Source organism: Anopheles bellator, chromosome 2 (genome assembly GCF_943735745.2).
Source record: "Anopheles bellator chromosome 2, idAnoBellAS_SP24_06.2, whole genome shotgun sequence".
NCBI classification, from domain to species: domain Eukaryota; kingdom Metazoa; phylum Arthropoda; class Insecta; order Diptera; family Culicidae; genus Anopheles; species Anopheles bellator.
Window position 1 is genome coordinate 57612643 of NC_071286.1, and position 13317 is coordinate 57625959.

A 13317-nucleotide genomic window follows, 5' to 3' on the forward strand; every position below is an offset into this window, starting at 1 on the left:
TGGGACGCCAGACGGTTGCAGAAAATTGAAAAATATTAAAAACCTATTTTCAAAGTGCTGAGCCTTCAAATCAAACTGTACGAAATTTAAAATGCTCATTTCCACCTTGTTGGTTATGTTAATATAATAGATAAATTTTTGTTTGGCGGCATCATCGGCCCATTTTTCATCGAAAATGAAGAAGCACTTGCCATAAACGTCGTTGTAGTTCGTTACCAACAAATCTTGGTTGATTGGTTCTTCGGCGAAATTGAAGCTGAAAAAGTTGAAACTAATTTTTAAACGTAATAATACGTATACAGGGTGCGCCATAGGGACAAAACCTATTTGAATGTCAAATAACTCCGCCACTTTTCAGTCGATTTCAAAAAACGAACAAGATTTATTTAGGGTATAAAATGTAGTTTATTGACAATTTGATAGTTGTTTATTGTTTATTGGCTCAAAATACAATTTCGATCAAATGACCGCCTCCATTAAACACACAAAAAGCCTTTCTCGGGCATTTTTCATTGTTTTCGACAACATTTCGGGCTTAAGAACAACAGCTTTGGCTGTGATGTTAGCTTTCAATTCTTCAATGGTCTTCGGTTGGCTGGCATACAACTTACTCTTCAAATAACCCAACAGAAAGAAGTGAGACAAATTTCGGGACAAAAAGCTGATGCATAACCGAAAATTAATAGACTGACGTTTCAGAATCTGTCTGATTTTTGAAAATCGATTAAAAATGGCGAAGTTTGAAATTTAAATAGGTCTGTTTGGCGCACCATGCATGGATTGATTTTAGTGTTTCCTTTATTCATTTCTTCGACTGTACGGCAGGGATTAGATGCTCCTCTATAGAATAGAGTTTTGTTTGTAGTTTACAGAATTTTCTAACCTTCTTGCCGTTTTCTCTTAGCGTGGTAGCTCCAAGCAGCACTGCCATGGTGCCCGTCCCGGTGACAAAACCCCTCGATACGACGATCCGCTCGAGGCGGCTGATGAAGGAGCTGAAGGAGATCGAACGGTTGCAGCACTCGCGGGCGGAACCCTACTTCACGGTGAGTGCGTTGGACGCGTGTCCGATTTCCAACAGCACCGTCCCGTTACTTCATCGAAATCTTTCCATTGTACAGGTCGAGCTGATAAATGACAACTTGTACGAATGGCACGCGCGGCTCTTTCGCATCGACCCCGACTCGCCACTGGCCGAGGATCTGGTCGAGCTGAACATTCCCTTCATCCTGCTGCACCTGGTGTTCCCGGAGAACTTCCCGTTCGCGCCACCGTTCATGCGGGTCGTCGAGCCGCGCATCGAGAAGGGCTTCGTGATGGAGGGCGGTGCCATCTGTATGGAGCTGCTGACACCACGTGGCTGGGCCAGCGCCTACACGGTCGAGGCGATCCTGATGCAGTTCGCAGCCAGCCTCGTCAAGGGCCAGGGTCGGGTGTCGCGGAAACCAAAGTCCTCGAAGGATTTCAGTCGGTAAGTGAGAGCTTCGTTGTATTTGTTTTACTTTGTAACCCTTCTTTTTTCGACCATTTCTGTCCCACGAAGTCGATCCGCCGAAGACGCCTTCCGGTCGCTGGTGAAAACTCACGAAAAGTACGGCTGGGTAACGCCGGCCCTCAACGACGGCTAGACGGAGGGCCCCGTCGAATGCCACTTTAGTTAGTCCCAAGAAATGACCTCGTAACTGGGAAGCGCAGCGAAGAAGCGGAAGCATCGATCCAGCCATTCGAATCCATTCGTGCATATTTTCACAACGTCTAGAAGCGAGTGCTGCTTCACTTCACAATAGTACCAATTTTCCCTCCAACGATCTCGTTGCCTCCTCGTTAAATCGGCTTTAGAAAAAGGAGCGTTCTGTGGGAGTTTCCAGCGGGTTCACCAAGAAGGATGACGAGGGCCAAGTGTACCGGAACGGAGAAACGCAACCCCCCCGAAGGTCGGTAGTTAAGTTTCAGAGCTTTGATCGGTTAGTATGTAGTGGAGGTTGTAGTCTTACAAAAAAGGGCTGCCGGATGAAAAGCGCGTGATGACCAAAATGGCAAGGGCAAAAGCGAAAACGCCAGTCGGAGAACACCCAAACCGCGCGATTTTAATCGTGCTGGCTGACCGGATTAGATCATTTATTTTTGAGAACAGCAAAACTAAGTTACACAACTCGCTTGCCTTCATCGAGCGGCGGCCGGATGCTAAGAGTAAAACGGAATAGTTTAAAAGAAGTAGTCCAATCCAGGCACCAAGTGACCAAGGTCAATCACGAAAGTCAGTGTTAATAAAACAGGGAGAGTATTTAAACGGCACGCAAGCGCAAGCGTAGCAGAAACGAATTGAAGAATCAGATAGTAGTCCCAAGAAGCAGTTTAAAAATCGGTAAAAAATGCTCAACCTTTGCTTTGTGATGGAAAGAATTGTACGTGTGTATGTTACGCTGCATAGAAACTTGGCTTGGTTTACAAAATTGTTCACAAAGTATAATGTTTAAGATTTTTGTAAATAAACGGCAACGTGTTATGGTAAACGATGTACATCGATGTGTCCGTGTTTTTTTCTTCCCTTTCGTTTAATTCACACCCGAAACTATAACGCCTTTCCAACATGCGAACGTGGCCCAAATAACCGTTCATGTTCAAAGCATTGGAATCAGAGATGGATCGCAAATACTGCCCTTGCGATGCACTTATTGTGACCCACATAGAGTCAAGCTCTTAAGCTATCAATCTTGTAAAAATTAAAAAAAATTAAAAAATGGAATCGGAATCGGAAAGATAGCTAGCACATTTAAATGCTAACCACTGTCACTCATCCGAAATAGAACTTTAATTTACCCCCTTCTGGAAACGAAAAACGTATTCACAATGGTCATAACAATTTACGGAGTGTTAAGCTGCTTTCGAAGGCAATAAGTAACAGCCGAATACATTCAGTGGAAAAATAACCGCCATTACCGTACGGTTTGTCACCATCTTTTGTTTCCCATTCGTCCATTTCTGTACAGTTTTCCCACACGGTGAAATAATCTGCCGACAACATATGGAAGAACCAAAGAAAAGTTATGAGCCGAGAATAGTCGCTACGAAAGGATTGGCCAAAGGCAAATAGGAAGCCGCCCGGTCGGGTCTGCCATGCCCGACCGAAACCAATGTGGCACACATGCAGACCCTGATATCGTACGTACGTTTCAGGCATAAATTTGTCTCCAATACCCCCGTCACTAGTGGCTTTCTCTCTGGGTCCTCCGTTGCTCCGTGCCGAAACAGGGCCCCGAGCTGGCATAAATCCACGCCAATCCCTGCTATCTGGCTGCCCCAAGAAGCGGACCCGCTCAAGAAGAAAATGATATGCCGGATCTTGAAGGAGTAGCGCATTATTCAGCCAGGCGGATGGTTGGTTTGCTGGCAGCCATATGGGTGGTGTGGCTCGAGAAACGGATTTGCATGGAAGCGCCACGTTGGATTTTTAATGAATACCCAATTGTCATAAAACCCGCTGCACCTGCCCAGTGACTTGAGAGGGTTTTTTCGGGGCAATCCTTTGTTCCACCGTAATCCTTTGCATGGGTTTGTCCCATGGGCCTGCACTACAAAATGAAGCCAATCACATTTCAGTGTTCGGAATGGCAATCATTGGAAGGTGCTGCACTCATCTTCGAAGAATGGCAATTTCATACTTTGCTTAACGCATTTCATGTTATTCATTTGTCAAAAGTTTTAGATTCAAGTTCCCATCTACTACTAAATCCATCTTTAAAAAGTTTAAATTTACGCAAAATTCATGAGTGGTAATACAGGTACACAACAACAGGGATCATCCGTGCTTGAACAGCCGTTACATCCGGCGTTGGCGTGTTCCGTGACACGTGGTCGAGATGCGGGTTGGGTCGTAAAACAACACCATTCAAGTTCAAGTTCAAGTGCACTGCAAATTGGAGCGCGCCAACGGACCGCCGGAACTAACCCCTAAAAGTAGCTGCAGCCGTGATTTTAAAGATCGCACAGTGCAAAAACGTGCCCAGCTGGGTGTATTTTTACCATACCGAGCGCTTTGTCGCTTTCCTTTTTTTTGCGGGTAATTTTTAATTTTTACAAGCCCATCGTTAAGCCTCGAAGGCTGGGGAGGGGCAACAGTGAACTCGGCGGAATGTACAGCGACCGCACGAACCCTGCATAATGCATAAGCCGCCTGCACTAATGACGCTCACGACACGGCACGCAAACTGCACCGCAACAGCATCGGGTTGAATAAATTATTCTTCCGTGCATCGCAAGTCCGCTTGAAATTTTCCACATTCTCCACAAAGCAAAACAAAAACCGAAACGGTGTCCTTCGGCCGAGCCGAGGTCGAGCGAAAGGGAATCATAGCCGAATGCCGGTAACAACATGCAATTAGATTTAATCACAAACTTACCGTGAAAACTTGCATGAATGCGATAGTTTTACCTCCCTGCGGGGGGAGGCTGATCGTCAAGGGAAAACTTTCCGAAAGCTCCACCTCGCTTTCGCCGCCCGGTGGTCTTTGACTTTGGTTAAACTTGCATTGGGGAAAAGTTCATTAAAAAACCACGACACGCTCTCGTGACGCTCCCGGACCTGTTGCCACGTGAAGTGAAAAGTTCGGCACTTTTTTATTGCCGCTGCCAGATTGGATTCCTTCGAAGCGCCTAAAAGCCCCGCGGAGGACACGGTAATGGAATAGTTAATCTTAATGCAATTAGTGACCTGCTTGTTGGTAAGTTTCACCTCTCCTCTGCTGCATTCCCCATATGCTGGTATGTTAAAATACATATTTGGCAGTTGAAGGTTTGAATGATTTAACCGGTTTGAGCTTGATAATTTATTAAGGCAAAAAAGCGATCGAAGAATGGGGAAAAAGTTTCAAAAGTTGATAATAAAATAAAATTCATAAGCATAATACGGGTTGTTTTCGAGCAAATTGATTCAAATTCCGCAGGTGTGAGTTTTTGACAGGAGAAATGGTTTTTCGGGTCATCTGGCCGGGACAGCGACGAGTATTGACGAGTTTTTGGAGCGGATTTGTCCGATTACCACACGCTGGCACGCTGACACGGTTACGGAAACCGCCCATATCACTGGAAAGGCTAATAAGTGGCGCTGCATGTGAAAACCTCTGCGTTAGATCGAGAAGAAAAGCGCAAGTAGCGTTTTCCCAAAGTGTTTTTCCTCAAGCTTCCGACGAAAACTGATTTTCTTTCTTGTATTGCTACGAGTCGTACCTTACTTTCTTCCGCCGTTTCTTTCGGTTTCCAATTTCTTTCCATTTCCAGCGGAATAAAGACAATTCTAATCATGTCTTGTTGTAATATTAATGAACTTTGTTGTATTCTTCCGCAGGAGATGCTCATCCAAAAACATCCATAAATACTCAGTTAGTAATTGTTCCCTTGAATGCCTGTGTCCCTTTTTATGTATAGACTATGCCAAAATTCTATTCAGAAAGCATCGATATGCTCTCACATATCCCAGCACTAATTTGATGGATCTTGTTCTCTAAAACCATTCACCATACATTTGACAAAATTCTTTTTCATACAAAAGATTGAAATCTTTCAAATTAATGTTCAAGCTTTGAACCCTTAATGGTCGACCATCCCTCCGATGCCTTTCCATAAATGTTTGATTAATTATGAAGAATCAACTAGACAAAATCTCTGCTGGATTATCTGACCTTTAGTTTTTAGATTCCGTCGAAAGTTCTTCGTTCTTGTGCTAGGAGCTTGTGGGGAATGGCTTGGAGTGCAGAGAGCCCAAGGCCTATGCAAGCCACTAATTCTGTCCAGGAATGCCAAGGGACATTGGCATTGGCATTTGTCTCACAAGTGGGCTTTTGATTTTGTTCCTTACTGATGTGAGTACAAAGCACAGTTTTGCAACATTACCCTTCAAAACATAATAGAAACTGTTCACTGTTTTGAAGGCTGAAAGAAAACAATAAACACTTTTACTCAAAATTACATCTCACCTCAAGTGGAAGATTAATTACTTTCGTGTGGTTTGATTGACGTATAATGTCCCCAATTTTTGGTTGGACCCCAAAATGGGTTTCCAGTTTTTCTTTTTTGCTAATTTTACGCATTGCTCCATTTCACCAGTTGGCCGGGACAAGTCGGTTCCGGGGAAAACTTTTGATCATTTTGCTTATTACGCTTCCATACATAAAGGTTTGTGTCCCTTTAGCGATGCAGAAGAGCCGGAATGAAAGGAAAACAAACTGAACCGGGCCCTGCCATAATGTCCCAAAATGGCTGCCTTTCTGGGTGCGCGCGGGAAAATTGTGTCATTAGCGTTATGCGGCGTCAATTAGCCAGTTGACAACCACCGCTGGGACAGGTCCTTTGCTAAGGATCATTACACCTGCGCGACATGCAAATTGGGATGTGAGTGATGCCTGCCCATCGAGAGGCCGTCGTTACCAGTTAATGAAACGGGACTTACTTGACATTACTCCATAAAAGGCATCAGGTAGATAAGTCTTTTTTCCTAACTCTAAGCACTTTGAGGAACTATTATCGTTTGAAATGCGCTTCTGTGAACAATACGTAGAATTGTATGTTTTATTTCAGATCCTGGTAAGTTATTGCTTCGAATGCGTTTGATGAAACGTTTGTTGAGCAATATTTCTAGCAAACATCTAAACATAAAACATCAAATTAATTTTAAATCGGAAAACTGCACACAGCCATGTGCAACGAGACAATTCAAAATAGTAAAAGAAAACTTTTCGCCTGCAGCTGGACAGATCACGCTTCATGTCGTCCGTGTTCGGGTAGCAGACAAGCTCGACATTTATGGGTTGTTTCATTTGCAGATTCGCGGAATTTTCCATTCAGCTCGCAGCCCGCCCTTGCTGCCCTTTGGCCCCAATTGATGCTGGAAAGCATTAATTTTGTCACAAGCACACCGGGCACAGAGTTGCATTTGGATGGTACTCAGGCTGCGGGTCTACGGGGGTTCGCTCTGGGTCAGTGCCAGCATTGCTTTGATGTCTGATGATAGTCTGCTTTACTCATTCCAACAAGGACACCCGGTTCTTTGACCAAACGCCGAAACAAGTCCGATTGATAGTGTACGCTTTGGTTGTTTTTGCTTTAGTTGCACTTATTGGAGAGGTTTACTGCACAGATTGAAAAAGGAAAATTTTAGTGCTGTCCTGGATCATTCGAGGTTTTTAAAACTATATTCGGCATTTAATTCGCCAGTCGTTGAAAAAGCTTAAAATCGGCAAACTGAGTGATTTTCATTTCATATAATTTATTCTGTTTCAATAAATAATACAAAATCTGTATAAATTTGGAAATTTTATTTAAAGAAATTTTGAATTTGATTTTATACAATAAGCTTAGTTTTTTTTTCAATTAGTAAGCAAAGCTTCTAATACTCTGCTTAAGCTTTCATTTTGTAGTAACAATAAATGTCTATCTTCATATTAAAATAAACGGAATAAGCAACTTAAGAAAACTTGTTTCATTTCAGCCAAAGTCAAATGTGAAAAACAAAAGGGATTTGTTGGTAATTTAATTTCTCCCAAGTGCCTCCCCGGCTATGGACTATATGGGTCCTGTAACATTGCAAGATTGTTTGGCTTAGCCTTTTTACCAGCGTCCAATTAAAACTGTGAAACAACACGGGACGATCAACGCAAAGAGTCAGGCAGCCAAAGGTCACTTTTCCCTGCGTCATAAATTCGATCAACAAACGACCAACTCAATTCAATCATCGGCCACAAAACGTAACGCCTTCGGGCACCGCAGAAACCGAGCGGCGTGCATTAGAAACACATCAACCGGAAGGACACGAGAGGGGGGATGGGCAAGGATCCAGCAGGGGGTTCGGTACCGGCACTGGCCGCCGATCCGACGACCATCGATGGGACGCTGCTTTTCCAGCAAACCATTTGTTTAATTTTCCGCTCGATTTGTACTACTCGTTCATCATCCGCCATAATGGTTCAGGACGTTGATTGAAACAAATGCACAACAGCAAGGCACAGCCGAAGCCGGCGCGTGGCCGACAAGTTACCAAAGTCACACAAATACAGCGATACACTCTGTGAGTGTGGTTCAATTAATTTTCGCTTCTGTTTCACTTACTGCTTCCAGCTTTCAGCTTGCGGAGGTTTTCCCCGAAGGGGTCTAGCTGCTGACGTCGAAAAACCAATATTTGATTACTTTCCATCTTGCGACAAACGATCCTTCCCCCCACCGCTGTATACATCCCTCTTGCTTTCTCTCGTCTCGCTCCCACAGAGCCACCCGAAAAACGTTAAAGATGCGACATTATGGCGCAGCGATACAACGTGTTCCAGACGCCACAAGAAGCGGAGCAACGAAAAAACGAAAAATACGACAAGAAGATAAACTGTTGTCGACGGATGGCTCCTCGTAAATTACCGCCATTAAAAATAAAACTTTTTTCCTTGCCTGTGCGTCTCGGCCCCTCTGGGTGTGGCGCCGAGAGGTTGGGAGAAGTGCCGAATCGATAATTATGCGCGCCGGAAAATTGCTTCTTCATACTCACACCAGCCTTCATCCGAAAGGCGGCCTCATGGAGCGATAGTTTTCTGGCACATCCGGCCTTGATGACCCTTTGATGCGAAGACGCCGGAAGAGCCCGACGAAACTTTCAAGCACTACCTTAATCACGGCGCGCTCCGCTCCGTGCATTCCCGCGTTAACACAAAGGCCCAGACATCCGGCAAATCAAACACACCACACCGTCGTCGTCCTGCCTCCGTTCGCGATCCGGTTCGGTCTAGGAGAGAAAGCCACATCAGTTAATTAATGAGCCCTCGAAGGAAGTTTGCTTGCCCTCAGGGTTCGTGATGGCCGCCGCCACTGCCAGCACGGCTTGAGACGCCCGACTAGTGCTGCGGAGTTTGCGGGGGAAAAAACGCTCCTTCACAGACTCATCTCGGAAGCTCTTCATCTTGATTAGGGTGAAGTGCGAGAAAGTTAAGGTTCTCGTTGCCAGCACGTTGCCATTGTAGAGTCCAACATCGCGCGAGCAATTTCAGCAAGACACCAGGATGATGTATCCTTTGGGTAAATTGTACAAGCGTAAGTAGTTTGGTGCCTATCCTTAAGGGAAAACTTGTCTTCGAGCACGAAATCCTGGTCAAGTTTTCTTTATTCTTTTTGGAAATTAAAAACTCAGCTATTGACAACGCCTGAATACTAGATGTACTAAATTTCGCACTCTTTTGAATATATCGTTCATCGTTGTGGTACCGTTTCTTAGCGTGCATGTTTAAGCTACTCCATTCAGTAGCCACAAAGTAGCCTTGGGTAATGTCAAATACTTTCGGCCAATCTCTGGCCTGTAAGAGGCACGATCATATTGCTGAGCTCCAGCGAGCGAGCCAAACAAAAAAGCTCAACACAGTAAAGTTGACAACAATTGGCTTTCCATACATTCAAATGCTTTCCATGTATTAAAATTCAGTTTGAAGGTATTAAAATTACCAATTTGATATCCCATTCACTTTTATTTAACCATCTTACAACCAAGTTCTCGAACTTAATTCTTTAATAGTTTTTTTTATGGTTTTGCACAGTATGTCCGGTGCCTTGATCGGAAGATTTATTCAACATTTTGAGGAATCCCAACATTGGTCCAAAATTTTTCAATCGGACAAAGTCTTAAAGTGACATTATTTTCTACATAGTGCAGTCTAGTGCAAAAGGTTAAATCAAGCCAGAACACATAATATGCTTTAGTGATAGTAATAGTAAATGATAGAGGGAAGTAATTATGGGGCAAATAAACGTATTTTAATCCCTTTTGTGTAGAATTTATTCACGTACGTTTTGTTGCTTCGGATCCATTTGCAAAACTTTTATTTTCTAAGGGTAAAGCAACAAACTATAAATATTTACTATGGATGGTGACATTCATCCTTTAGCAGTATCGCCCCAATATTACCACTTCTTAGAATAGCAACGGAAGGATGTATTGCCTGTCCTGGTCGTAAATTAAGGTCTATTTAAATGTCCTTTAAATCAATGGCTTGTAAATCAACAAAATGGATATACAGAGGACACGTTCCATAATAATCACGACGAACATGGGCTTATTGTAATTACTAATCTTTATGAACTTTAGAACTCTCATCCGAGGTGGTTGAAAGCACTCAGAAATCCATTAAACAATTACATTTGCGATACGTTTCGGTCGAACATTTAAAACAATACAGCAGGACCGGCGAAAGATCCATTCCATCGATTCGAAAGATCCATTCCATGATTTCCGAAGCAACCCGAGTCCGGCTTTCCAGATATCGTCGGATTTCGTCGGCCTACTTCACACCAAATCCAACACCAACACCACTTCAGCACAGAGTTTGCTTGATTTGGCACCCGCGGGTTTCGCAAACAAGCGTAGCTTTTTACAAATCATTATAGCGTTGGCACCACCGCTTCGGGCTTTCCCAGTGGCCCCAAGGACGCGCCACTTCAAAGTACGATAGAAATGGGAAGCAAATGGAATGTGAGCTTTGGGAAATATTTACCCAGCACATCAAACGCCCACGGCTGACGGCTAGGCGGCTGGAGGCTGTTGGCTGTCGATGGAGCACCCTTGATGAAGTCTAAAAGTAACAAAGTGGTTCGCAGACATTCCGGCGAAGTGACAAAGTCTAATGTTTTTGGCTGGTGCCAGAAGCCCAAACCACTTTCTGTGTTTTGTGGTAAGCAAAATATGTCTAAGCAACGTGCCCTGCAGCGTTAAGTTCGATTCGGGTTTAAAGTATTTGTCAATTAATTTGACCGAGAATAAAGTTGCAATCCCAACGTTATTAAAAGTAACATCCTGTGACAAAAACGGTCCCAATTTTTTAAATTTCCTGTCGTGATGATGACGTTTCCGGAACTTCGTTGCATGAGAAAATGTACAGTAATTGCCCCGACGGTTCGTTAAATTTTCGATTCCAAAATGAAGCGGAAATTACATTTCATACATTTCGTTTCGCTTTCCATCGTTGCTCTTAAACATCACCAAGCGAGGAGTTTTTACATGGAGTTGATGGCTTCAGCTACAGGTACAAAAACTCAAACATGCCCATAATTTAGTTTGGTAAATTGAATTTATAGACTTGTGGTCCAAAATGGCTGTTCTTTGTATCTCTGAAATAAATCTCAGTTGTCGTGGAAAGCACTATAAATTGGCTTATAATCTAGTGTTAGTGGAAACTGGAATGATTGGTAAACAGATTACAGAACTTTCGAAGGGCTTTCCATGTAAGCAACGCGTCGTCCCATGACCGTTCGTTGCCTGCGAGTCCCAACTTTTGACGGACAAATTTGCCGCCGGCACGTTTGGATGAAAATCAAAATTTAATTGGAAACACATCGTTTGAGTGCCGAGAAGCGTGTTCTCTTTGACGACCCGGCCGTTTCGGAATGCTAACGGGAAACGGGGAATAGTGCTGTAATGGCAATATCAATCTAACGGCCGGAGAATCACTTTTTCAGTCACGTACGACTGTTTTAGCGTAACCGAGAAGAGTAACTAGCGACCCATTCCCAAATGCTCGAACGATGTTTTAATTAACATCCAAACCACTTGAAGTTCCAATGAAAGCTCTACGTTGGCTTCAGTCCTAGCAATATCCCGTCATACCGAGAAGTGTTGCAGATGATGGACCAAGTTTCATGTACACGTTTCTAGCAACTATCGCACTTTCAATGATAATACATAAATAAAACAGTATATGTTCACTACTTTATAACATTATTTCCCTGGTTTCAATTTCTTTAAAGGATCTCGTTCTAATTCAGAGGTTTGCAGGTTCATTAACTCATACAGGTTCTCAAACACAATTCAGTGCGATCCCTGTTACACCCTAGTGAGTTGTATACTCAGCCCGTTCAACCGTCAGAATAGCAGACTAATGCGACCGGTATGAATATTTGCCTGAGCATTTGCTATATTAATTTTCTTCAAAATAAACCTTGCGTTATTTTCACAAAATAAAAATACGTCAAGCTACTCTTCCATTTCAACTACAGTCGGGTTTTTCATTAATTTTGGTTAAACAACTGTCTTTTCTTTTTGTTGTTTTTGATTAAGTCATGATTAAGTTTCGGTGAATAGCAATTCATCAATCCAGACAACCTTTTCGCAAAGTAAGGGACGTTTGCATCGCTGATTAATGTTTTGTTGAATATTTTTGGCGGATAGAAGGGAATTCGCAGTTGAGATGGTTACCATACCATTTGACGTCTTCATTGGTTATTTTGCAATATTTTAAGGTTTTGCTATTTCACATGCTGAGCAACAAAATAATGGTTTGTGAATTCTTCATCACGAATTTCTTACCCATAATTTTTCATACGAATTTTTCAACCATATGAATTCCCAACTGGTCAGGTGTCAGGTGCAATTCCTTCTCCCCTTGAGGACCAGGTTCATACATCATAGTTTCTTGTCCAAAATGCGTAAAAGTTTACACATACAGCTATTTTGCAACAATAAAATATCAAATCATTCCGTAATTTTATTGAAATATGTAAAGTGTATTTTTCTTCTACTCACAATATTTTTCTGGATTTTTTATTGTAGTTATGCAACTTTATTAAATATGTTGTACCCGTCCAACATAATTGGAAGAATTTGTATAAATATGACAACTAAAGACAATCCTTTGCACAATAGTTATAAAATATGATACTTAATTATACCACGACTAAACTACGTACCTACCCAACTAATCCAATGAAACCTTATTCATCGTATCTAGTACACTGACTAAAACTAATTCATTAAATCCAAATAACACATGCTGTCAGTAGACATTCAACCTCTAAACTAACGCTGCGAAAAGAAGAACTCGTCTCGTCCCGGTCATAAAAAACCCAACGAGACAAAAATTACTGACATTTCGTTGCACACATACACATTGTTGCAATTGGTGCCGAATCCTGTGTAGGACAACCGGATAATCTCGGTTTGACCAAAGCTTGCACCAAGCACGCAGCCATCAGCTCTCAGTCATCGCTACGGCCCGGTGCCCGTCCGGTCCCGTCGGTCACGGGACACCTTTGCGCCATGTACATGTCGCAGTGTATTTTATTAGTCACAGCATTTCATTGCCAGCTGGGGACTGCGGTTGTTGCTTTTCTTAAGATTGCATCACGTTGCTCGGGCATACTTTATTTGCACAGTCCGCAGCCACTTCAGGCGCGTCAGCCACCAAGGGACCAAGGGACTCCATTGTCAGGTTCACTTTGAGCGAACACATGTGCCTGAGGGCGTATGCCTGGCCACACGATTTCCAACCGTAGAGCACACGCCAATCACCTATATACGAG

General features: G+C 43.1%; 1 protein-coding gene across 1 annotated transcript in view; it reads left to right on the plus strand.

Annotated features, from left to right (window-relative positions):
• LOC131208785 (ubiquitin-conjugating enzyme E2Q-like protein 1) overlaps positions 1-2512 on the plus strand; it is a 29720-nt gene extending 27208 nt beyond the window's left edge. Inside the window, exons 4-6 of the mRNA XM_058201673.1 lie at positions 905-1046; positions 1122-1471; positions 1544-2512. Coding sequence (XP_058057656.1) covers positions 905-1046; positions 1122-1471; positions 1544-1628 — 577 coding nt within the window. The 3' untranslated portion in view covers positions 1629-2512. The remainder of the gene's footprint in view (positions 1-904; positions 1047-1121; positions 1472-1543) is intronic.
• Positions 2513-13317: the final 10805 nt, after the last annotated feature.